General features: G+C 38.8%; 2 protein-coding genes and 1 non-coding gene across 3 annotated transcripts in view; 1 reads left to right on the top strand and 2 right to left on the bottom strand.

Annotated features, from left to right (window-relative positions):
- Window positions 1–17,959, bottom strand: part of LOC103723746 (pseudouridine-5'-phosphate glycosidase) — a 41,526-nt gene extending 23,567 nt beyond the window's left edge. The window contains 5 exon segments of the mRNA XM_039119800.1: window positions 14,920–14,985; window positions 14,988–15,029; window positions 17,023–17,131; window positions 17,620–17,784; window positions 17,877–17,959. Of these exon segments, the coding sequence (XP_038975728.1) occupies window positions 14,920–14,985; window positions 14,988–15,029; window positions 17,023–17,131; window positions 17,620–17,628 (226 nt within the window). The 5' untranslated portion in view covers window positions 17,629–17,784; window positions 17,877–17,959.
- A 4,284-nt stretch (window positions 17,960–22,243) lies between these two features.
- LOC120106748 lies at window positions 22,244–27,533 on the bottom strand. The gene has a single exon (XM_039119801.1). It carries the CDS (start codon window positions 27,488–27,490, stop codon window positions 22,286–22,288), a length of 5,205 nt encoding a protein of 1,734 aa, XP_038975729.1. The 5' UTR covers window positions 27,491–27,533; the 3' UTR covers window positions 22,244–22,285.
- On the top strand, window positions 27,084–27,191 carry LOC120106750. The gene has a single exon (XR_005508798.1). It is a non-coding gene; the product is annotated as a small nucleolar RNA R71 (small nucleolar RNA).
- Window positions 27,534–27,790: the final 257 nt, after the last annotated feature.

Genomic DNA, 27,790 nt, shown 5'->3' on the forward strand with positions numbered 1-27,790 from the left:
CAAGACCTAGTTATCTTCCTTACATCTTTCTTGCATCCATCATCACCACGCCCTAACTAGCCCTAGTCCAATTATTCACCATTTCTTTAACTTGGGTGTCATCAATAGAACCCAATCTCTTCATCATCATTATCTTCTTCCTTCATCCTTCCATTAATCAAAACCCTAACCGCCACTTGAGAAAAACAAAAAGAAAGAATAAAGATCAGCCCTTCCGTCTGAGTCCACCACATAAACCCATCCCCGTTCTGCGTCACTACTCCAGATTGGTCCTAGGGGTGACCTGCATTCAGCTTGAGGGCGACGCAGCCCTAGTGATTGATTGAATTCAGAAGAGTACTGACAGACACAGGCATCTGGATAGGCATCCGCTGTTGTGGGATATATGCGAGATTGTGGGTGGGCTTGCAGCATTCCGGGCTACCCACGTCTATCGGAAGGTGAATAGTGCGGTTGATTGTGTCACCTCCTATGCGGCGCACCGCTCAGAGAGATTTCGATGGGCTGACACGGAGTCCGCTCCCCCACCCCTACATCGACTTTTACTTTTCGATTCTTATGGATGCACTCATACGCGTATAGTGTGAGTTGCCACTATATCAAAAAAAAAAATGGACCGAACCGTCCAGTTCAGGCAGTACCAAACAGACCCAATGCCAAACTAGATCGGTTCATCATTCATATTCAGTTTCGGCCCCTACCAGCCGAACCCAGCTTTTTACCGCACGGAACCGGCTGGAACCGATCCTTTATCGCAAAAAACCGGCCAAAACCGGCCAATTCATTGCCGACTCGGTGCAACCCAACCCAATTTCAAACCGAATTGGATAGGGCCACCTGTCATTGCCCTACCGGTTCAGTCCGGTACCAAACCATACCGGGTGCCGACTGGTACGGATTTCAGTACTGGTTCGGCAGACCTTAGTCGATACAGTAGGATACATAATTTTTTTTTGTGTATCGAATGTCGGTACACCATCCGTACCGGATACCAATACCCAATCGGTACAGTACGATATGCTCCGTACTGCTCGATTCAAGCCGGTACGGCATACTATGGTCTTAACAGATAGTATCTTCTAATGTTTTCTTTTATACAACACTTAAATTATATATTTTCGTTAAAATTATTTTTTCTACATATCTCCATCTCCTTTTTTGACTCTTGCATACACAGATGTGTCCAAATCTGATTCTCATGTTCATGTCCATGTAACATTATTTTAATAGATTTTAACTTATGAGATCATTATATACATACACATATACATATGTTTATAGTTCTAAGGTTTGCAATTGTGGTACCGGTGCCCACAAAAACAAGCACTTTTTTCTTTTTAGGTTCCAAGAGTTCGAAAACCAACCAAGCAGGTGACCACTGACTCATTGCTTGACCTAGAGAGGATTGTTTTCAATAATGCAGATTATGAAGTGAGAGTTTCATGAAATCAAGACTAAATTTAATGTACCACATCTATCATGTCTTGTTTTTATTTTTTGATTAAAAGGCAATCAAACAATTGCTCTGTGCTCTTTGTTTAATTTTTTTTAATTCAAGAGAGCAGCTTAGTAATTGCTCTTGCCTAGTAATGGCAATATGTTATCACCAAATGTCTGATTTTCCCTTTGCTTAGAATCCATGGTTTCCAATGGCCTTCTTTGTTAATGCATTCAAAGCAATAAAGACACTGCAAGTACTGTGTTAATGAGGCATTCCTTAAAATGCAACCAATATCACCCAATAAGCGCACAAAAATTACTGAAAGCCTAACATCCAAGAAAATTGCTACAATCATCACAGAGAAAAGGTGTTCATCAATGGCGGCCCCCTTTGATTTTTAACTAAGAAATAATGGTAATCTTATAGCTTTTGCCTCATGTCGAATAAAAGCAAGAGAACTTTTCAATTTTATCTTCTTAAAACTGCCAACAAATAAAAAAATAAAATCGAAGTTGAGTACAAGTAGGACCAATCATATCCCATAACCACTAACCCTTATCTCAACCATTTGGGGTTGATTTTCAGATCCTTGTTCGCAAAAAAATGTTACTGAGTATTACTTTTAGCATTATTGCAATCTTCTTCAAGTTCTTTCTCACACTTTTCATCCATGATCTTATGCCTTCTCCACATTCTGAATGATTCAAGACAAATTTTAGCACCTCATCTCACCAAAACCTTCTAAGTTGTTACACACGCCCACACCCTCTCAATTGCTCCTTCATTGCATTGTTTTCAATTGATGCAGGTCCCATGACTCCTTATCTATCTGACAAACAACTTATCAAATTTAGATTGTTTGCAAGCCACTAAAGGTGAACTTCAATTAAGTGAAACTCAATAAACACACACATAATCTGTTAGTCGCTTAGGGTGTGTTTGGACCTTGAACAGACACAATAATTTATGATTTTATATAATTTTCAAAACATGAATTATGGCCTTCCAACTATATTGTTTACATGGTCTAAAAAAGATACAATTTTTATAGAAATATTCAGCATTTCCTTTCTTGAAGTGGACAAGTTCTCTCATGCTATAGCAACCAATAAATTCTTAGAATGTTTCTGTCACCTGCACTCATGTCCAGCTCCCAGAATCAGAGTTAGATAGGCATTTGAATTGGATATGATAAGATACTTGGATACTTATCAAATTTTAATTGCAGCATTTAAAAAAATGGTAGAGAGTTGCACTCCAACAATGAGTAAGACCCACTATTATAATTTTAAAAGTGAGCCTTTTTTTGTTTATAAATTGGTGAAGCATGCAATTATTGAAATAACTTCGCAAATGTCATTTTCCTAAACTCCTTAAGCTAATTGGGAAGTCCCGATTTAAGAAATATGCACATCGAAAGACCTTGACACACAATATCCTTAGTGTTTTCTTTTATACAATACTGAAATTACATGTTTTAGTTAAACTTATTTTGTCTATAAATCATTATATGTCCTCTTATGGCGCCAGCTGATATTCATGTACGTGTCCATCCAAAACTAAAAAAAAAAAATCAGATTCAAGAATTAAAGAAATCGCTATGATATCGAAGAGTAGATTTATTTGGATAAAAATGAACATTTGCAATCAAATTCCAAATGAATCCATGGACACTAACTTGTCAGTGGACATCATATTAGAAATTGCATGATCATGACTTGAATATGTTATATGCTAACCAAGTGACTTGATTTTTTAAGAAAGGAAAATAAGATTGACCTTGACATCCCAACAAATATACTTCATCCGTCTCTAAGACAGCAACAAATCAATTACAAATTTCCCAATTCAGTCTAACATCAGCCAAAAGCTCTAAGAGATCATTTTTAGTATGTACTTTCCCCTTCTCATATACCTTGGGTCTCCCATGACTTGCACCAACTTCGAATACAAAGAAACTCATCTCAAGTTTAGCCCTACAACTATCTCTTTGGATGCAGCCCTGATTGCATTGTTCAATAGTTAGAGCAATTTTCCCTGCTAGGTCTCCTTGGTTTTGCACCATCAAAATATCCTCAAACTTCTTTTTACACTTAATGATTGGAGCCAGCTGGTTTCATGAGCTTGGGTTTTTTCAGTAAGTAAAACTATAGTGTTTCTCATACAAAAGACTGAAAAAAACTCGTTTCTCTATTAGAGTAGGTGGCGGGATTGTATATATAAGATTGGTATCATCTGGAGCCAACTTCATTTATGGTATTGTAATCTCAAAAAACTCTGCTGCAATTTTTGCATATGAATGTGATTTCAAAAGCTTCTACACCTTAAGGGGCTTCTTCATCTCACCAACAAAGCTGCTTGCCTTGTCATCAATTATCCAGAATCACACAACATCCTCATCTTCAACCTAAAAGCTTCTCTTTGATATCTACATGTTAGCAAGTTGAACTACTGAAGCTATTCAACCTATCATCCTCATGCTTTAAAACTATATTAAATAAATTAACTTGTCATCTTTCAACAACTCTACAGAGAAATAAGTTTGCCTATGTGCATTAGAAAATTTTCTTATCCTTATGTGAAATCGGAAATGGTGAAGATGAGGATGATAGTGTTATTTTGATGATTAACAAGCAATTATCTAGAGTATATTATAAGTTAAAATTGATACTTCATTTATAAGTTCATTACTCTCAGTATATTTGTATGAATTGATAATAGATACATGGCTTTGTTCAAGGTCCGCCGTACCGGTACCCGGTCGGCGTACCGGTGGCCGGCCGGACCGTACGGTACCGGTCCGGTCCGGTCCGTACGGCCGGTACCGGTGGTTTCAAAAACCACAGCGCGCGGCGCTTGTGGTTCTAAAAAAAAAAAAAAAATCGTACCGGTGCGAACCGGCCGGTTCGCACGCGGTAACGAGGCCCGTACCGGCCGGTACGGGCTCCGAACCGGCCGGTACGGGGCCCTGAACCGGCCGGTACGGGCCCGAACCGGCCGGTACGCACCCGTACCGGCCGGTTCGGATAAAAAACCGGGAAATACCGGTTTTTTTATCCGTTCCCGGTACCGTCTAGGGACCGGACCGGTACGTACCGGCCCGTACCGGCCGGTAACGGGCCGGTACGGCATTCCATGGCTTTGTTCATTTTGAATGAATCTAACCTTGAGATGCAGCAAAGTGTAGATTGAGTCGACCCAAAGGATGATTGGGTCGACTCCGGGGCACATCAAGAAGTCATTTGGCACAACTTCTGCAAAATTGCACAGATGAACAGTGAGTTGGGATCGACCCAAGGTAAGCATTGAGTCGACCAAACTTCAAGAACCTCAAACATGAAAAAAAATATGTTCTCTGGATTTACTGAGAGAGTCGACCCAAACAGTGGTTGAGTCGAACCCAAGCTTGAGTCGACCCAAAACCCTGAGAGGGTCGACCCAAAGGCAAGACAGACACAGACAGACAGAAAATGGTTCTCTGAAATTACTGAGAGGTCGACCCAAGAAGAAGTTGAGTCGACCCAAGTGAACTTTGAGTCGACCCAAAGAATGGTTGGGTCGACCCAAGTGAAGGAAGTCTGAAATTCAAGTTTCTGTGTTCTCTGAGAGGGTCGACCAAGGAATGTTTGAGTCGACCCAAGGCAAAGTTGGGTCGACCCAAGGAACAGGTTGAGCCGACCCAAACACGGGCTGGAACAGTAACGGCTAGTTCTGCAGATGTACTTTTTGTCCTTCCCAAGGTCAGTAACGGCTAGTTTTTGAATTCTAACATTGGGGCTTGACCAAAGGATGTGGAAAGCTATTTAAAGGGGCACTATTCATCAGATTAGAACAACTTTATGAAAGAGATATCAAAGAGTACACAAGAAAAACAAAAGTGCCCTAATCTTCTTCATTCAAAGTGCTTCATTCAAGAATCAAGAAAGGGGTTGAGGCAGATTCAAAGAGTCATCAAGAGCTCCATCCTCCCTTGAAGAGTGATGCATCCTTGACAAAGAAGATGCAAAGCCACTTCAAAGCGATAAATACTTTCTAACTCTTCTTTGTAGTTAATATTGTTTCATTTGCTCATTTAGGAGTTTGAATCTTTCCTTTTTGTTTATCAAACATTTGTAAAGGTTCGTTGGTGAGCCCGTAAAACCAACAAAGATTTTTTGGTGAACCCGGAAAACCAAAGTGTAAAGGTTCGTTGGTGAGCCCGTAAAACCAACAAAGGTTTTTTGGTGAACCCGGAAAAACCAAAGTGTATAGGTTCGTTGGTGAGCCCCGCAAAACCAACAAAGGTTTTTGGTGAACCCGGAAAACCAAAGTGTATAGGTTCGTTGGTGAGCCCGTAAAACCAACAAAGATTTTTGGATTGTGAGCCCGGAAAACAATCCAACTGTAATCCGCGGGATTATAGTGAATTCCCAAGGGGTCGCTTGGGGAGTGGACGTAGGTGCTAAGGAGAGCACCGAACCACTATACTTCTTGTTGTTTGCATTGTGATTTGTTTAAGTTCACTAACTCATCATTTAACACAGTAAGATAGTTAAAATTCAAAAGAAACCAATTCACCCCCCTCTTGGCTTGTCACCTTGGGCAACAAGTGGTATCAGAGCAAGGTGCTCCAATAGTACTCATTGATCTCACAATCAAGAGTTAAAGATCATGACAACCCAAGTGGGATGTATTATGAGTGAGGGGCAATCCGCAAATAGACCACCTCTATTTAATGGCACAACTACACATATTGGAAAGCTAGGATGAGGATATTCATTCAAGCTTTTAGATTATGAATTATGGTACATCATTACTAGAGGGCCTCACACACCCACACTTAATATAGAGGGCACTATCATACCCAAACCAGAAATAGATTGGAATGAAAGTGATATAAGATTGGCACAATTAAATGCAAAAGCTATAAATGTACTTTATTGCTCTTTAGATATAAATGAATTTAACAGAATATCTACTTGCATCTCTGCTAAAGAAATTTGGGACAAACTTGAGGTCACTCATGAAGGGACCAATCAAGTTAAGGAGTCAAAAATAAACATATTAGTACACAAGTATGAATTATTTAAAATGGAGTCTACTGAGTTCATAACTGATATGTTTACTCGTTTTACTCAAATTATAAATGGGCTTAAGAGTTTAGGAAAGTCTTACACTAACTCTGAATTGGTGCGAAAAATTCTCAGGTCTCTACCAAGAATTTGGGAGGCCAAGGTAACCGCAATTCAGAAAGCTAAGGACCTCAACACACTGCAATTAGAGGAACTTCTAGGATCACTCATGACCCATGAGTTGACAATGAGGGAAAATTCGGAAGAAGAGGTCAAGAGAAGAAAGCCCATTGCCCTAAAGACTAACACCTCTAAACAACAAACTGAATCAGAAGATTCAGATAATGATGATGAATTTGATGAAGAAGGGATGGCTGTGCTTGGAAGAAAATTCAGAAAATTTATGAGAGGTAAGAATAGATTTTATAAAAAGAAACCCTTCCTCAAAGGTAGCTCAAGCAAAGAAAAGGGTAAGGACAAGGAAAAAGAAAAAGAAACTCCTATTTGCTATGAGTGTAACAAACCCGGGCATTATAAGATAGATTGCCCAGATTTGAAATGGATGGCAAGAAAACTGAAAAAGAAGAATTTCATGGCTGAATGGAGTGAAAGTGAGGAGTCAAGTTCGGAAGAGGAAGATCATCAAGAGACGGCCCAAATGTGTCATATGGCCAATGACGATGAGGGGTGTCTTGCAGCTGATAAAGTGGAAAAACGATGGTATCTAGATAGCGGCTGTTCAAGACACATGACCGGTGACGTAGATCAATTTGTCACCTTGGAATCAAAGAAGGGTGGAGTAGTAACCTATGGAGACAATGGTAAAGGATATCATTGGAAAGGGTAAAATTTTCATTGCTCCATCTATTTTTATAGAAAATGTCTTATTAGTTAAGGGTTTGAAACATAACCTTCTTAGCATAAGTCAATTTTGTGATAAAGGGTTTAAAGTCATTTGAAGCATCTGTATGCATAATCACAATCCTAAAGATAATAGCATTGTACTTGTAGGACAAAGGCAAAGAAATATTTACTTAGTAGATCTTCATGAGTTAGGCAAGAAAAATGGTTATGCTTAATTACTAATGAAGAAAAGAAAAATGAAACTAGTTGGCTTTGGCATCGAAGATTAGGACATGCTAGTATGGAATTAATATCAAAACTAGTTAAGAAGGAATTAATAAAGATGTGCCAAAATTGATCTTTGAAAAGGACAAAATATGTGGACCATGTTCATTGGAAAACAAACTAATCATCTTTCAAATCGAAAGAATGTAGTATCAACAACTAGACCTTTGAACTCATACACATGGATTTATTTGGACCTACTAGAACTACAAGTCTAGGAGGGAAGAAGTATGGACTAGTTATTGTTGATGATTTTTCAAGGTATACATGGGTTTCATTTTTGGCACATAAGAATGAAGCATTTTCAGAATTTTTGAAACTATATAATAATATCATAAATGAAAAGAAACTCACCTTAGTAGCAATTCGAAGTGATCATGGTACGAATTTGAAAATCAACACTTTGAAGAATTTTGCACTAAAAATGGTATCACATCAATTTTCAGCACCTAGAACGCCTCAACAAAATGGGGTTGTTGAAAGAAAAATAGGACATTGGCAGAAATGGCACGCACAATGTTGTGTGAGTCAAATCTTCCAAAGTACTTTTGGGCTGAAGCTATAAACACTGCTTGCCATATTCTAAATCGAGTTTTAATACGACCAATAACCAAGAAAACTCCTTATGAACTTTGGAAGAATAAGAAACCAACTGCTAAATATCTTAAAGTTTTGGATGTAGATGTTTCATCTTAAACAATGGCAAGGAGGATCTAAGTAAATTTGATGCCAAGTCAGATGAAGGTATCTTCTTAGGATACTCCACATCTAGCAGGGCATACAGAGTATTCAATAAAAGAACCTTAGTAGTGAAGAGTCAGTCAATATTATATTTGATGAGTCTGATAGTGAGTCTGCTAGGAAAGAAAATATTGTTGATGATGATACAGGAATTATCGACTTTGAAAAGTTGAATATTGATGACGTGCCAAATCAAGATAAGGGAGATGATTGCGTGCCACCACCCAAAACTTGCCAAAGGAATGGAGGTATGCATATGGACACCTAAAGACTTAATCATTGGTGATCCATCTCAAGGGGTAAGAACTCGATCATCTCTTAGAAATTTAAATGATTATCTTGCTTTTGTTTCACAATTAGAACCTAAGACTTATGAAGAAGCTGAAAAAGATACTAATGGATAAATGCCATGCAAGAAGAATTAAATCAATTCAAAAGAAGTAATGTATGGACATTAACTGAAAGACCAAAGCATAATTCAGTAATTGGAACAAAATGGATATTTAGAAATAAATTAGATGAAAATGGATTAGTTATAAGAAATAAGGCTAGACTTGTAGCTAAGGGATACAATCAAGAAGAAGGAATAGATTTTGATGAACATTTGCTCCTGTAGCTAGATTAGAGGCTATTAGATTACTTCTAGCATTTGCATGTTTCATGGATTTCAAATTATATCAAATGGATGTGAAGAGTGCATTCTTAAATGGTTTATTGAGGAGGAAGTATATGTAGAACAACCTCCAGTTTTTGAGAATCATGAATTGCCAAATCATGTGTTTAAACTACATAAGGCATTATATGGATTAAAGCAAGCACCTAGGGCTTGGTATGATCGATTAAGCAAATTTCTGCTTAATAATGACTTTAGTAGAGGAAATGTAGATAAAACTCTATTTCTCAAAAGAAAGGACAAAAATCTATTAGTGGTACAAATATATGTAGATGACATAATCTTTGGTGCCACAAATGATACTCTTTGCAAAGAATTTGCTGATTTAATGCATGGAGAATTTGAAATGAGTTTGATGGGAGAACTAAGCTTCTTTCTAGGATTACAAATCAAACAAACTAAAGAAGGCATTTTCATTCATCAAACTAAGTATACAAAGGAAATACTAAAGAAGTTTGGGAATGAAAATCATAAGGGAGTAGGCACTCCAATGAATCCTACTAGTAAGCTAGACAAAGATGAAAAAGGGAAGAGTATTGATATTAAGCTCTATAGAGGACTAATTGGATCCTTGCTCTATCTTACTGCTAGTAGACCCGACATCGTATTTAGTGTAGGAATATGTGCTAGATACCAATCGGATCCTAAGGAGTCACATTTAAGTGCTGTTAAGAGAATCCTTAGATATTTAAGAGGAACTACCAATATAGGATTATGGTACTCAGAGACTCCTGTCTAGATTTGCTTGCATATTCAGATGCTGATTTTGCCGGATGCAAATTAGATAGGAAGAGCACAAGTGGCACATGTCAATTCTTAGGAAATAACTTAGTATCATGGTTTAGCAAAAAGCAGAATTCAGTGGCACTGTCCACAGCTGAAGCTGAATATATAGCTGCTGGTAGTTGTTGTGCTCAAGTATTATGGCTTAAGCAACAACTAGAGGACTATGGAGTTAAACTAGATAATATTCCTATTAAGTGTGATAATACTAGTGCCATCAATCTTACTAAAAATCCAGTTCAGCACTCTAAAGCCAAACACATAGAAATAAGGTACCATTTTATTAGGGATCATGTGCAAAATGGAAATATGTATTGAGCATATATGCACTGAAAAAAATTAGCCGACATATTTACAAAATTGAGTGAAGATAGATTCTGCATGCTAAGAAGGGAATTAGGCATATGTGATCTTTTTATTGAAGAATATAAAAGGGAGCTGTAGTCTCATGATAATTCCTTAACTTCTAAATCCATGAACATGAGTCAATTTGTTATCTAGAGATTCCTTACTCATGTTCATTGTCCCAGAGAGAATTTATAAGGTTTGGAAGCAAGAAAATTTTTAGAAGCAAAAGGAAGAGAAAGAAAATTTCTGCACTTGGGTCGACCCAACCAGAACATGGGTCGACCAACGTTGAGTCGACCCAAGAAAAATCTTGAGTCGACCCACGTCGGGACCCACTGATAAAAGGGGACCCGAGAGCTTTTAGGGCACTGTTGCCCTTTGTCTTCTTCCGAAAAACTTTTCCCCACTCTCAATCTTCTCCAATCATCTCCAAACAGTAGTTTCCTTGAGATCTTAGAGAAATGGACCCAAAAGAGCCGTAGCAAGAGATCCGGAAGAGTAACTCGGATCCAACGGGAGGAAGGCAACCTACCGAGCCTTCTCCCGTGTCTCCACGAGTGAGGCACGTGCGGAGCCCCCTCCTCTCCTTCCCTCAGTGATACTTGCAAGATTTGCGGGGAGGCCGGTTACAAGGGAAGAAGGATCCATTCCGAGTTCTTCAATAGAAGGGTTTCGGATTTGGGAATGGATCCAAGGCAAGGTTGGGAGTATTTTGCTTCCTAGATGTGGTTATCTACCCGGATTGGTACAGAGTTCTATGCCTTCCTCAAGACTGGTATGGGAGGGCTTGTTTCAGAAGTTCGAGGGGTTCGAATTCGAGTTTCCGAGGAGGCTTGAGTGAGCTACTTCATCTACCTACATAGGAGCATCCGGAAAAGCCAGAAAACAAAATGAGAGCTCTACAGTTGATCATGGAAAATGAGAACTTCGATTTTTCCACGAAGGTAATAGCTAGTTCTCTTTCCGCTGAAATGAGATTATTGCTCAATATGATCATAGGATTTTATTTCCAAAGACCGGGAGATTCGATCTCATCACTGAGCGGATCTGGCAGTGATGGAGTGTATGATTCGGGGGATTCCCTAAATCTTCCGGCTATGATACTGAAACAGATGAGGAAGGTGATGTGCAGCAACAGGGTATCACTACCTTATGGTATGATACTCACATTGATTTTCCGTCAGCACGGTTTACCTCTCGAGGAGGAGGCATCCAAGAGTCTGCATCACACTGACAATACACTGCACGGACACTTATAGCATGGGATATGAGAAAGTGAACGGGCAGTGGATTCATACTGGAGCAGGCATTCAGGGTGAGGCACAGAGGGAGATGCCCAGAGGATGAGGATGAGGAGCATATGGATCATCCTACTGCCCTCAGAGCTGGACCATCGTCATCCGTTCCTCCGTCAGATACGGATGAGTTCTGGAGCAGGATGACTGAGCTCATGTCAGCTCAGGCGAGGACTATCATGACGGGCTGACGAGCCGATGGACGCCCGATTGGATGTCATGTCTGCTGAGATCAGTGATCTGAGGCAGCAATTGGAGCACTCCAGAGAGAGAGAGACCATGGACCATCTGTGCCAGGCTGCTGAGTCAGAGATTTCGGCACAGAGTCATCCAGCTCGTCGTGCTCCACGCCAGACCAGTTCCACCAGGCTCGACCTCCCTCGCCACGTACACTAGGAGGATGAGGACTAGATCCCAGCCGTTAGAGTCTCCCTAGGCTGATCTTAGCATCTATGTTTAGAGCCTAGGCTAGATATCTAGTTCTATATGTATCTTGCTTTTATCATGTATCTTTAAATCTTGATTAAGAAACATTATATCTTTTTTTTTTGTTTTAGGACATGAATGTATGAAAATGTTCTATTTTGATCATGAAGTTTGAAGTTTGTTGTTTATTGCATCTTTCCATGTATCTTTTTGATGATAACAAAAGGGGGAGAAGTAAAGAAAGAGTATTTTTTATTTTAGGAAGTAAAGAAGAGTATTTATTTGAGGAGAATAAAGATCTTAGTGAGAAGTAAGATTTTGCGTAGATTAGATAAAGCAACAAAAGGGGAGAAGTAAGATATTTAGAGTAAGTAAGAAAGAATAATAAGAGCAAAAGTAAAGAAAGTTAAGAAGGAGAAGTAGAGAAAAGAAATAAGAATTTATGCAGAAAGAGAAATATTGGGCAAACAATTGAAAATCATATAAGATAGCTATACATCAAGGGGGAGCAATTGTAACAATGAAATCATCAAATCAAAAATTTCTATCAATTTCATAATTTGGCACATATAATTTCAGAATTTGGCACGCACCTCTCGCACCTGATACTAACCTGAAACTCTAGTTTATCTCAAATTTTTGAAGTTTCATCGCTAATGAATTATAAATGAAAGGGGGAGCATTCAAAAAGTCAAATTGGCAACATTTGATGATATAGGGGGAGATTTCACTCTTATATATGAAAGCTGAAATTCAGCAATTTAACCCTTTTATAACTGTTTTTAAGACAGGTATCAATAGGCTTATACTCTTTATTTTGTAATCATCAAAAAGGGGGAGATTGAGGATGATAGTGTTATTTTGATGATTAACAAGCATTATTAGAGTATATTATAAGTTAAATTGATACTTCATTTATAAGTTCATTACTCTCAGTATATTTGTATGAATGATAATAGATACATGGCTTTGTTCATTTGAATGAATCTACCTTGAGATGCAGCAAAGTGTAGATTGAGTCGACCCAAGGATGATTGGGTCGACCCCGGACATCAGAGTCATTTGGCACACTTCTGCAAATTGGCACAGATGAACAGTGAGTTGGGTCGACTCAAGGTAAGCATGAGTCGACCCAAACTTCAAGAACCTCAAAACATGAAAGAAATATGTTCTCTGGATTTACTGAGAGGGTCGACCCAACGTGGTTGAGTCGACCCAGCTTGAGTCGACCCAACCCTGAGAGGGTCGACCCAAAGGCAAGACAGAAAGACAGACAGAAATGGTTCTCTGAAATTATGAGAGGGTCGACCCAGAAGAAGTTGAGTCGACCCAAGTGAACTTTGAGTCGACCCAAAGATGGTTGGGTCGACCCAAGTGAAGGAAGTCTGAAATTCAAGTTTCTGTGTTCTCTGAGAGGGTCGACCCAAGGAATGTTTGAGTCGACCCAAGGCAAAGTTGGGTCGACCTAAGGACAGGTTGAGCCGACCCAAACACGGGCTGAACAGTAACGGCTAGTTCTGCAGATGTACTTTTTGTCCTTTCCAAGATCAGTAACGGCTAGTTTTTTGAATTCTAACCATTGGGGCTTGACCAAAGGATGTGGGAAGCTATTTAAAGGGGCACTATTTATCAGATAGACAACTTTTGAAAGAGATATCAAAGAGTACACAAGAAACAAAAGTGCCCTAATCTTCTTCATTCAAGTGCTTCATTCAAGAATCAAAGAAAGGGGTTGAGCAGATTCAAAGAGTCATCAAGAGCTCCATCCTCCCTTGAAGAGTGAAGCATCCTTGACAAAGAAGAGCAAAGCCACTTCAAAGCGATAATACTTTCTAACTCTTCTTTGTAGTTAATATTGTTTCATTTGCTCATTTAGGAGTTTGAATCTTTCCTTTTTGTTTATCAAACTATTTGTAAAGGTTCGTTGGTGAGCCCGTAAAACCAACAAAGGTTTTTGGTGAACCCGGAAAACTAAAGTGTAAAGGTTCGTTGGTGAGCCCGGTAGTAAAACCAACAAAGGTTTTTGGTGAACCCGGAAAACCAAAGTGTATAGGTTCGTTGGTGAGCCCGCAAAACCAACAAAGGTTTTGGTGACCCGGAAACCAAAGTGTATAGGTTCGTTGGTGAGCCCGTAAAACCAACAAAGATTTTTGGATTGTGAGCCCGGAAAACAATCCAACTGTAATCCACGGGATTATAGTGAATTCCCAAGGGGTCGCTTGGGGAGTGGACGTAGGTGCTAAGGAGAGCACCGAACCACTATACTTCTTGTTGTTTGCATTGTGATTTGTTTAAGTTCACTAACTCATCATTTAACACAAGTAAGATAGTTAAAATTCAAAAGAAACCAATTCACCCCCCCCCCCCCCTCTTGGCTTGTCACCTTGGGCAACAGAAGAACATTTGATATCTTGTTCTTGCTTAATTTATTTACAGGTAACATATTATTGAAATCCTTGCACTGCTGTACCTTATGTAACATTTTTCTGTTTGGATAACCTCAAAATTACTGCAATAAAAATTTGTCAAACGCATTGCTCAGGACAAAATCGCCAACTCCCACAAGTTAGATTATCTGAAAATTAAAGTCCTAGCATCCCATAATGAGGCCACTTTCAGCTAGGAATAAGTAAATAACCCATTCTGGATAAAATCTGGGCATCTTGTCCACCCCTTTTGTACAAAAAGATCATAAGTAGAAAAAACTTTGGCATGGCAAATCTCAGTCCCCTAAAATCAACTAACATCTCTAAACTCCTTCTGTGTCACTTGATGTTTCTAGATTCTACATCAGTGTTCTCTGGTATTCTCTTTATAACAGCATAATGAGCCAAAGCATGTTGGTTTTGCTTATGACCATTATTATAAATTCTCAATTTAATTATGGTTGTCTGTAAAGAATACAATTTGATTTCTACATGCCAAGTTGCCAACAATAGAAAGATGGAAAAATATGTCAAAGAAAATCACATACCAATATGAATTTCTACATTCAAACAATAGAAGATAGAACAATGTGTCTAAGCAAATCACCAATGCATGGAACACCATCTAGAATGGCAATGGTTGCAGGAATAGCTCCATTCTCCTTCACAATAGCTCAACCTCTTTTGCAGTATAAAGATTCTCCGGATAGGGCATACTAATGCAAGTGACAAAAGATATTAGTGACTGAGAGAACCTAAATCGCAGTGCACAGATTATATTTGGTATTGCAGGGAAAATGAACCGTAGCACAAGCACATAGAATTTGGCATTCACATAAAAGAAGTAGATAAAACCTTGTTAGTTGGAATCAAGCCCAAATCCTTCAAGTGCATACCATGCTCGACTATCCAACTTGAGTATCCACCAATGATAGAGGCAGATAAAGGGCTTAGCTTGGGAAAAGGAGAAATACAAGGGTACACACTAAGAGATGCGTATATAAATTCAGAAGAACTCCTTCTAAAGGAAAAGAAACAAAAGCTTCCTTCAAAAAACCACATAGATTGCCTCTTCCCATCCAGGACTAGCCTTTATATTAAGCATAAGATGGAAAATCCCTCCACCTACATGCATGCAACATAAAATATTGAAATAAATTTCAGCAAGTTTTTTTCTAATTTTTCAAGAGAAGCAGCACACAAACTAAAAGACCTACTTGGAAGTTCACCATTACAAAACCCAACCTTGATATCTACGAATCAAACATGATATGCTAAATGCATGAAATTATAAGGAGTCTCAAACATTAGGCTTCATGGAGTGGGGTTTATGAAAGGGGCTGCTATTACAAGCATCTTTAGGCATATTCCTTGGTGGGACATTGCAATGGATGACCACGATCTCACCAGCCTATGTGCTTGGGTAGATATGCTACGTAAAACCCCAAGAAGCACCAGGCAACCAATGCGGTGGAAATTGCTCAAGCACCTAGATGGCAACTTTTAACTACATTATTATAAATGAAGAGAAATACAGCTTCACTGAAAAAACACTCAAATCACCTTCTCCATACATGATTTGTCTTCACATAAACATAGGACGTAGCATCCTTCTAACTTTGGGGCATGCAAAGTATATATTAAAAAGTTTCAAAAGGTCTTCCCACTTTTCCAAGAGAAAACAACACCAAAAACTAGAAGAACTAATGTATACCCCCACCATAATAAAACATATCTAACGACAATATTAATGCAACTACTAAGCAAGGAAACAAATTCTAATTTCATGAAAGCAAAGAAACTGCACCAAATGGCTTCATGGAGTAGGCTTCTCTTATTGGCTTCTTTAAGCATGTACCATGGACACCTCCTGTGTGAATCCAGACCATCATCACAACCTACAACATTAAAATGTCTAACAATTCTTGGACCATCTATCAACCAATCACAAAATGGATTGTTTGAATGGTTATGGTCTAACAACATTCAAAGCCACTTGGGTTTGGGCGCACGAGTATCTTAGGATCTGTAAATAATGATCAATGGTGTGAATTCTCAACTACTATCATGCACAATTAACAGTTCGGCATCAAACTCTAGAAGTACAATTTGTTTTATGTTAATTTGATACACAAGTAATCTCCAAAATATTAAACTTTTTGTATTGAACTGTAATCAATAATGTAGATTCTCGATTTGGAAAATCCACCATGGACTTCACTTAAGTCGGTTTGTTCATCATCATTGAGAATCTATGCCAGTTTATGTCCAATTTCATTATTTTTGGATTAGGATAACCACCATGTCGATTAGGATTCTATGTCAGTCTATGTCAGCTGTTTGCAATTGCACTTTGAAAACAGAAAATGAAGAACATAAAGGAAGGTAAATTATTTCCGACATTCATGTCATGGCAATAAATTACATGTGCATCAGGCCACTTGAACTTTAGCTAACTGGCCAAATTTACAATGCTTTGATGCTTTCAAACAATTGGCATCCTTCAGAAAATGATAGTTACAACGTAAATGTGTGCATTTTCATATCAATTACTGAATCATCTAACAGGCATAAACTTGACACTCTTGATGATCAATATATGCAATATGTGATACAAGTCAATCCAAGGAAAAAGATTATTTACAACCGAATGATTCTCAAAGTGCTAGATAAATGTATTGCATAAATTATCTTTATCATCTATGCTTACCATGAGAAATTATAGTCGACTCCAAAGCAACAACTGCATTACCATGTAAAAGAGCATCACGAACATCTGGGGCTATTTTCAGATGCTCTCCAATGTAGGCCTCGTTATCCTACAAAAAAAAAAAAGATGGATATTCAGCTAAACAATTCACTTAGGAAGAGATCTGGACTTTTCATGTTTCTGTTGCTTTCGTTATCTCATAGGACTGTTGGAACCTCCGAAATTTTCCCATGGAAAAGAAGAGAACAATCAGCAATATAATTAGGATGATCGGATGCCTTCATTGAAGTAAACAAATTTCCAATATCGGATAAGCTAAGTTAGAGAATTTGGTGACTAAAACTGTATTTAGTGCTCATATGAATCCAAGCTTTCATTCGAGCATTTTATTCCTTTATTTCTGTTCGTATTAAACGAAAAAATATATCTCACTAAACTCCTCAATACCTCACGAAATTAAAAGGAGCACAAGTCAAAGGCCCAATAAAACGACATCACGGCATCGGATGCTTATAAATAGAACTAAACAGAAAGAAATGGCAACAACGAGGATTAGGTTAGGATGGCATTAAAAAAAAAATCGGGAGGAGGACCTACTTTTACCATCCTTTCTTTTCTTGGCGATCGGAATCTTCTGCTTCCTCTTCGCCGTTATAAATTATGAGAAGAAACGCGGCCTGCTCGACGTCCCCGGAATTGAAGAAAATAGAAGAGCACCGGAGAAGGTAGAGCGGCTTGACGAGCCGAGACGTGCCGAAAACACTAGCGAACAAGGTCTAGGTTTTTTTTTTATTCTTGTCGAAATTATATATAATTCATAGAACACATCATTATTTACAGATCAACAAAAATACCTTGGATTAGTATGGTTCATATTTGGATAATCCTAATTCCATTAAACAGCTTTTCCAGATAACCTTATTTCTCTCTTATTATGCCTAAACAGTCTTTCTGGATCGGTTGGTAGCCTATTTCCTGGCTATAGTGCGGAGAAGATACCCTCCGGCACGTTAGGATTACCGCATACGTCCACTTTTTAGACTTACTATTGGAATAGGTGCTATTCCGTAGTCATTTTTTCAGCACTCGGCGGGATAACGCCCTACTTATCCCCTACCAAATGCCGATAACTCTATTCCGTAAGGAGCGATAGAATATGCTTATTCCCTTCCACATTGTAAGCCCATTATTATATTACCCTTCCATTTTTTCCATCCACTCTTAAGTACATAAAAAAAGCGGAATAGTAATTTAGTTTTCATGATCACAAAATATAAAGCTATTGCACTCTATTTCCTTCCCCTATCCCCATCCTCCAACCAAACTCTAAAAGCCATTTATCCCACCTCTAAGCATCGGAGGGCTCGATTGGAGTCAGCTCCAACAAGTTCTCTAACTTGTTGTCTTGTAGATCAATGGAGGTAATTCATATCGATAGTCTAAAGATCACTAGCAACGGATTGGCCCTATCTATGGAATAAGGCAAAATAAGCTATAAAGCTCAGGCAAAATAACCATCAAGGGGTCCACCCACCACAATTAGCTAGTGAGAGTCTGACAGCTTTCTGTGCATCCTCAGAGATCTCAGCCTCCTCAATCAACTTTAGGAGCTATCAATATTGAGCAGTATAACCTACTCATTCAGTAGATGCAAGTTTTCACTGCAGCGCTGCAAACCTATAGCAATAAACCATTGATCCTGCAGCTAGCCACCGAACCATCAAGACCGCTTGGCATAAGGCAGTGACCGCCCTTCTCCTAGGTGAAGCCAAAGGTGCGATCATCTCAACTCTTCCTCTAAAGGAGGCTTCAAGAGGGAAGCAAATCTCGACCGCAAGATTGAAGAAATAAACAACAAGAATCAAGGTATTAAGGGGAAAGCATGCTAGAGTAGGCAATGACCTAGAGAAGATGAGTGAACCTCCTTTCACCAAATAAATCATGGAGGAACCCTTACCAAGAAAATTCAAAATGCCTCGGTTGAGCATTACGATGGTTCCTCAAATTTGATGGATCAACTCAAGAGTTTTGGTACTCTTATGTTCCTACAAAGAGCAAATGATGCTGTAATGTACGAAGCTTTCCTAGCCACCTGATTACGCCCAAAGAATAACGCGGCTATCGCAGTATATATTGGGGTGTCGATTCCACAGGGAGAAGGTAGGAACACTAAAAGGAACTACAAAACTAAAAAGAAATATCAAAGCAGTAAAATGTGATGTGAATGTTTAAAAGTAAATTGACAATTAGATTGTAGTAGTGAAAAGATGTGACCAGAATTAATGGCAGCAAAGCATCGGGAATTCCTCACTTGAATCAGGTAATTCCATTCATATTTGATCCATTGGATAACTCAATTAGAGATCATAGCACCAGATTCTCTAATTGGAGGATATAGCATTACAATCAAAATATTTAGTGATAATTCTAGAAAATCATTCTCCTCTTTTAAAACCAAGGATTGTTATCCTTTTAGACTCAGATTCAAAGACAAAAATATACCCCAATGGCAATATTTCAGCAAAAAATCACACTAACTGGATAAACAATCAAATCTAGATATAATCAAGCACCTCAATAATTCTATAGAAAAAGACATGGCTGAATCTATGAAAAGAATAGGTTCAAGATTATTCCCAACACAAGAAAGATCTATGGATGAGAAATGATAAACAAAAATTGTATCAACATGAGAATCTATTACATAGATCAAATATAAATGAAACTACCATCATCCAAGCGAGTTCATCCCTAGCTTCACCAAGAATTAGCTCTCCATGAATTTTTGGCTCCTCTTGATGATTTCTTTGTAATGCAGCCTTTTTTTTCTTTAGAACGGCGTGCTCCCCAAGTATATATATGATTTTGGGGCTAAAAACCCTAGGAAACACGACTTAGACACGTTTGCATGTGTTTTTCCGACTTTACCCTCGAGCACCAACGTCAGCATGAAGTTCGGGAGACTCTCCAGATCGCATCTGATCTTCAAATTTTATGTTCTTATAGTCATTTGAAAGCTCTGGAAGTCTAGTTTCCAACAAAATTTGAATCATCTCAATTGGACTTCTGTAGCTCTCGAAATCATCAAAATACTACACAAAGGTCTGATCTGTCAGGGCCCAGGCTGGCGGTTTAGGGAAACCTAACTTTGCAACTTCATAACTTTCTCTCTGGAGCTCCAATTGACCTGATTCTTGATGCATATGAAACCTCAACATGTCTACTTCATCTCTACCAAGTTTCATTTCATTCGGACTGCAATGGGATATTCAATCTTCTTAACTCCATTCCTACAATAAAATCACCAAAATCAATTAAGACTTGGACACTTTGTGAAGTAAAGTTCAGATTAGAAAAATATCATAAAAATATCCAAATCATGCTTAAGTCTTAACAATTTAGCCTAAAGTGGTAGTGTTAAAAGGTACATTTTCATGCACCTATCACACCTCCCAACCAGCTTATTGCTAGTCCCTAGCAATTTAAGCGAAGAAAAAGAACGGACTATATCCAACCCAGTGTAGACAGCTTTTGCATGAGCTAAGCAATAATATTCAAGTATAACAAACAAAGTACTCGCAAGAGATCAACAATACTATCAAAATCAGTCCATCAAGAGCAACTCCCAGAATTCGTGTGTGTGTGTACTCTAAGCCGTAACCATCTTACCACCAACCCTGACACATACAACGTCGAGAACATTTCAAACAAAAGCTTCAACTCCATATCTCACAGGTATAATATTCAATAGTAGACTGGTGTAAGGGGTCTCTCTATGGAGTTGAGAAAGGGTGTTCATACAAATATATGAGAAGGCAAGTGTTCATGAACAAGCAACAAACAAGCATTGATCTTATGATAGGATCACCAACCATTGGGAACTCAACCATTCTTACCACAAACCCACTTAGGATCAAAAAGGTCAATAATAAAAGGTTGTAATGAGGCTAAAGTTAAGTAAAATAAAAATAATAAAAGGATGGATAAGAGAATTCAAAAGAACTTTCCAGTACATGCTAGAGGTCTTCACAAGATATAACATCAAGCACAACTTCCTCAAACCGCTTGTACCCTTTTTTTTTTTCTTCTTTTTTTTTTCTTTTTTTTTTTCACGCTAGTCATACCATTTGGTTATTTCATCAACAACTTCATACTAGCATTTTGAACCTGTGACAAGCAGTTTGGGAACCAATAGAATCATTTTCAGAATGGAGATTAGAGCCTGAGACATTTTCAAGGCCTGTGGTAATAGAAAGCTGAAGCTGCTGGTGGAGTTGATTTGTTTCTTTCTTTTCTTTTTCTTCTTCCCTTTTTTTTTTTTTTTAACACAACCTTTGGTTGCAATTATGGAGTCCATTTCAGCAAACCTGACAGCACCAATGAGAAACCACCACAGTACATCCCCTTTCTTGTCTTCATTATTTGCGGACCAATTATTTATCATCCCTAGCATGTACTTGAAAGTAAAAGGTAGGAAAGATATAATAATTTAGGCTCAACTCCAATGTGGAGGGGGGGGGGGGGTAAGGACATATGGGTTTACAAAGGAAAGGGTTCTCTTTTTTTTTTTCGGCTCAAAATGGCTTCTAATGGATAAAACATGGGTTAGCTTGAAAGGCTCAAACGTTCATCCTAAATTGACCTTCATCATCTCCTAAGTATAATCAACCAACATACCACAAACTGTGCAATAAAAATTCCCAATAGAGCAACCAATTCAAAAAAATCAATGAACGCATGCCACAAGTCTCTGAACATGATGAACTCTCTCTCTCTCTCTCTAATACTCACCAATGCGTAAATACTTAAGTTTGAGAGTTCTCTAATTGTATGCATTGAACATCCATCAAACCACAAGGCTTAGATGCGTGCATAAAAAAAGAATTCAAAGGGTGTCTTAATAGTGTGACTAAGATAGAAAAATTGACTCCAGCAAAAATACTCTGTAATCATTTGTTTTTTTTTTTTAAAGCAAATTCATGCAAAAACATATACACATGGGCTGCCCTCCCCCAACTAAAACATGACATTGTCCTCAATGTATGGAAATAAAAGCATAGAAAACAAAATAGGATAGAGGTCACCTGATTAGCGGAGCACAAATCCATGGTAAAAACAGGAAGCTGGCAAACCTGAAAATTAAACTAAGGAAACCAAACGAAATAAAACAAAACAAGCAAAAACAAAAACTGAAACAAAGACAAAATAAAGAAAAACAAAAAGAAACAAGGAATAAGAGAAACGTACCTGCATGGGCATAGCATCACTGTTCGTAGACGGGGTCCATGAGAAGAATATCTTCCTCTACTGGAGCCTCTTTCTCAAGGACCGGCTTGAGTCTCTGGCCATTTACCTTAAACATCCGACCATCTCTAGGATCTTCTATCTCTACCGCTCCATTCTCAAATGTATGCTTTACCACAAAAGGACCAGTCCACCTAGATCGTAATTTACCAGGGTGTTTATGAAGCCTAGAATCATATAAGTATACTCGTTGATTAGGTGCAAATGTTTTTCTAAGAATATTTCTATCATGAAATGCCTTCATCTTAGCCTTGTAAATTTTAGAATTTTCATAAGCTTCATTTCGCAACTCTTCTAACTCGGTCATCTGGAACTTTCTAAGCTCACCGGCTTCAGGTAAATCAAAGTTAAAGTTCTTAATAGCCCAATAGGCTCTATGTTCTAGCTCTACCGGTAGGTGGCAAGGTTTACCAAAAACAAGCCTATAAGGTGACATGCCTAGGGGGGTCTTGAAAGCTGTACGGTATGCCCAAAGTGCATCAGTTAATCGCAATGACCAATCCTTCCGGTCGGGGTTAACCGTTTTCTCTAAAATACGCTTAATCTCTCTATTAGCAAGCTCTACCTGCCCACTTGTTTGAGGATGGTAAGCTGTAGAAATCTTATGCACCACCCCATACTTCCTCATCAATGCTTCAAAGGAACGGTTACAAAAATGTGTACCCCGGTCACTAATGATAACACGTGGTGTACCAAAACGAGACAACACATTTTCCTTTAGAAATTTAATTACTGTCTTATTGTCATTGTTCCTACAAGTTGCAGCCTCTACCCATTTGGACACATAATCTACTGCAACAATAATATATAGATAACCAAAAGAAGGAGGAAACGGTCCCATAAAATCTATACCCCAGCAATCAAAAATTTCTATCACTAAAATTGGATTCAAAGGCATCATATTACGACGGGACAAAGCTCCTAATTTTTGACATTTCTCACAAGAACGACAATAAACATTTGTGTCTCGAAACAATGATGGCCAATAAAATCCACACTGCAAAATTTTTGCAGCGGTTTTCTTCATAGAGAAATGGCCTCCACAAGCTTGGGAATGACAGAATTCTAAGACACTTGCTATCTCATCATCTGGGATACATCTCCTCATAATTTGGTCAGGACAGTACTTAAAAAGATGTGGATCATCCCAATAAAAAGAACGTACCTCTGTTAAGAACTTCTGCTTATCCTGTGCATTCCAGTCTGATGGCATCTCACCTGTTACCAAATAATTGACAATATGTGCAAACCACGGCATGGAGGTGATAGAAAATAATTGTTCATCTGGAAAATCATCACGGATCGGTGGTGTATCTGTAGTATCCTCAAATATTAACCTTGAGAGGTGATCAGCCACCCCATTCTCTAAACCCTTCTTGTCCTTGATGGTTAGATTAAATTCCTGCAAAAGCAAGATCCACCTAATTAATCGCGCCTTAGCATCCTTCTTTGCGAGAAGGTACTTAAGGGCTGCATGATCTGTAAAAATTGTAATAGGCGAGCCAATCAAATAAGCACGGAATTTATCTAATGCAAATACTACAGCTAGTAGTTCTTTTTCAGTAGTAGAATAATTCATTTGAGCACTATTTAAAGTCCTACTAGCATAATAAATGACAAAGGGCTTTCCCTCTCTCCGTTGACCTAAGACAGCCCCTACTGCGTAGTCACTTGCATCACACATAATTTCAAAAGGTAAACTCCAATCTGGTGGCTGCATAATGGGAGCTGAAGTGAGCTTCCCAATAAGCGTTTGGAATGCCGCTTGGCACTCTTGTGTCCACTCAAATGGGGTATCCTTAACTAGAAGGTTACACAATGGTCTAGATATGGCAGAAAAATTCTGGATAAACCTCCTATAGAAACCAGCATGACCAAGGAATGATCTAACATCCTTCACAGTCTTAGGTGTGGGCAACTTAGAGATCAACTCAATTTTGGATTGATCAACCTCTATTCCCCTAGAGGAAACAATATGGCCCAAAACAATACCCGAAGGCACCATAAAATGGCATTTCTCCCAATTCAATACAAGGCCTTTTTCTTTGCAACGAGCTAGAACCCTTTTTAAATTAAACAAACATACATCAAAGGAGTCACCAAAAACAGTCAAGTCATCCATAAACACCTCCATGCAATTCTCAACCATATCACTAAAAATACTCATCATGCACCTTTGAAAGGTAGCTGGAGCATTACACAAACCAAATGGCATACGACGAAATGCATAAGTTCCAAAGGGACATGTAAAAGTGGTCTTATCTTGGTCCTCTAAAGCAATTTCAATTTGATAATAACCAGAATAACCATCTAAAAAACAATAAAAGGGATGACCAGCTACACGCTCTAAGATTTGGTCGATGAATGGAAAGGGAAAATGATCTTTGCGAGTGGCAGCATTTAACTTCCTATAATCAATGCACATGCGCCACCCGGTTGCTGCTTTGGTAGGGACTAATTCTCCTACATCATTCTTCACTACTGTGACACCTGACTTTTTAGGAACTACCTGCGTAGGACTAACCCACTTGCTATCAGCAATCGGATAAATAATACCCGCATCTAACAGTTTTAAGACTTCATTTTTCACAACTTCTTTCATGGTAGGGTTTAGCCTGCGTTGGGGGTCTCTACGAGGGTTAGCTCCCTCCTCCAAGTGAATCCTATGAGAACAAATTAAAGGGCTGATGCCTTTAATGTCGGCCATGGTCCAACCAAGTGCAGATTTATGCTCATTCAAAGTTGTAAGTAATTTTTTACCTTGTGATGCACTTAAGTCAGAAGAAATTATTACAGGAAAGGTATCACCTGGACCAAGAAATGCATGTTTTAAACCCTTAGGCAGTGGCTTTAACTCGACTTTTGGGGCTTCAATGGTAGATGGCTTCGGTTGTTCTCGCATCAAGGGCAGCTCCTCAAATCTTGGTTGCCATGTCCTCGTCCCATAATCCTGAGATGAATCAAAAACAGCACAAATATTAGTAACATCATTAGAGTCAAATGTGCTATCAAACCCAGAATTAATAAGAAAATATTCAAGAGGATCGGGGTCATGTTTTGTGATGGCTTCCTCTTGCATAAGTGTGTTTATCAGGTAAGTTTGGTGACACTCATCGTCCTCCTGTGGCTGTTTGCTTATGTGGAAGATATTGACCTCAAGGGTCATATGCCCAAAGGACAACTTCATCAATCCATTCCTGCAATTAATAAGAGCATTAGCGGTGGCAAGAAAAGGTCTACCTAAAATAATGGGGATTTTTGATTCAGAAATAACAACAGAGTGTGTGTCTAGAATCAAGAAATCAACAGGATAGTAAAATTTATCAACTTGAATTAACACATCCTCAACTATCCCCCTTGGTATCTTTACTGACCGATCAGCTAACTGTAAGACCACAGAGGTGGGTTTGATCTCTCCTAATCCCAATTGCAAGTAAACAGAATAAGGCATGAGATTGACACTAGCTCCCAAATCAAGTAAGGCCTGTGCAAACTCATGATTCCCAATAATACAAGAAATTGTGGGGCATCCTGGGTCCTTATATTTTGGTGGGATTCTCTGTTCAATCAAAGCACTTACTTGTTCCGTTAGAAAAGCTGTTTTCTTAACATGGTGTTTTCTTTTTACAGTGCACAAATCTTTAAGGACCTTTGCATAAGTTGGAACCTGTTTTATCACATGTAACAAAGGAAGATTAATTTTCACTTGCCTTAGGTTCTCTAGGATCTCGCTACTATGGTCCATAACTCTTGAGGTAGACTTGAGAGCTTGAGGAAAGGGCACTCTAACTGGACTCTTCACTATCTCTTCCTCTCTTGGAACATCAACTACATCACTACTCAACTTCTCTTGTGTGTCCTTAGGCTTGGGAACCCTTTCTATAACCTTACCACTTCGAGTAGTTATGGAATTAACCTCCTTAAGATCTTGCCTATCAGGATTAGAAGTTTGTGCCATATGCTGACCTTGGGGATTGGGTTGAGCTTGCGATGGAAATTTTCCTCGCTCATTTACGGTTAAAGCACTAATCAACTTAGACACTTGACTCCTAATCTCTTTATTTTCCTCAACCACCTGAGTAATCATTGATTCAAACTTCTGGTTTGTCTTATTCTGAGCCTCAATAGAAGCATGTAGTGTGTCCTCTAAAGGATTCCTAGAAGATGGGGCATGGTATGGAGGTGTAGAATAAGCTCTAGGCAGCTGTGGTTGTGCAGGATGTTGCGGGTCAGATTTCCAACTAAAGTGAGGATGGTTCCTCCAACCAGGATTATAGGTATCTGAAAAGGGTGTAAAAGGCTTCTTGTACATACCTAGGGCATTACAATGTTCCTCATACACACCCCTCATTTCAGCAAATGTGGGACAATCCTGAGCTAGGTGATCCACTCCACCACATACAAAACAGGGTCCATGGGACTCAACACGAGAAACAGTATGCGTAACCTTTGTATCCTTTGTTTTTAAGGCCTCTAACTCCCTAGTCAGAATTTCTATCCGGGCCTTGAGATTATCCTCCTCTCTAAGATGGTAAATTCCTCCACTAGAAGGAGTAGCTGTAGGTCGTGACCTACTAGTACTATCAGTCGCACTAGGTCCTGTCCAAGTATGAGCTTTCTCAGCTAGATCATTCAGGTACTCTATGGCCTCATCCGGATCTTTCTGCAAGAACTCACCATTACACATCATCTCTACAAATTGGCGCTCTCTAGGTGTAAGTCCCTCATAAAAGTAACTAACTAAACGCCAACTCTCATAGCCGTGATGAGGACACAAGTTCAACAAATCTTTAAACCTCTCCCACACCTGATACAAAGTCTCACTATCCTTTTGTGCAAAGGTTGAAATCTGTCTCTTCAAACCACTGGTCTTATGGTGGGGGAAGTATTTGTTAAAGAAAACCTGTGTCATCTCATCCCAAGATCCTATTGACCGCGGTCTCAGTGAATACAACCAACTTTTCGCTCTATCTTTCAAAGAAAATGGAAAAAACTTAAGTCTAACTGCATCTATTGTACCGGGTTGACTATGAAAAGTCGCCACTACCTCCTCAAACTCTCTAATGTGCACGTAAGGATTTTCATTCTCTAAGCCATGAAAGGTAGGAAGTAACTGTATCATTCCTGGTTTAAAATCCTGTTGTGGGACATTGGGTGGGAACATAATGCATGACGGTGTGGCTGTGCGTGTAGGATGGAGATAGTCCTGGAGAGTCCTAATGGGCTGATCTTCGTGAATTAGATGGCGTATCGGGCAAATTCACAGGAAAAGTGTCAGGTTCTAATTCCGGTCTTCTTGCAAATCTACCTAACTCGTCTCTATGCCTACGCATGCAACACAAAATATATGTATATTATTTTTATTTTATTTTCATTTTCTTTTGCACAATCAAATCAAAACTATGAATGAAATAAACTGAAGACAAAAAGCAAGAGAAAAAAAAAAAAGAAGAAGAAGGAACGA

The sequence above is a fragment of the Phoenix dactylifera genome, unplaced genomic scaffold (genome assembly GCF_009389715.1).
Source record: "Phoenix dactylifera cultivar Barhee BC4 unplaced genomic scaffold, palm_55x_up_171113_PBpolish2nd_filt_p 000618F, whole genome shotgun sequence".
NCBI classification, from domain to species: Eukaryota; Viridiplantae; Streptophyta; class Magnoliopsida; order Arecales; family Arecaceae; genus Phoenix; species Phoenix dactylifera.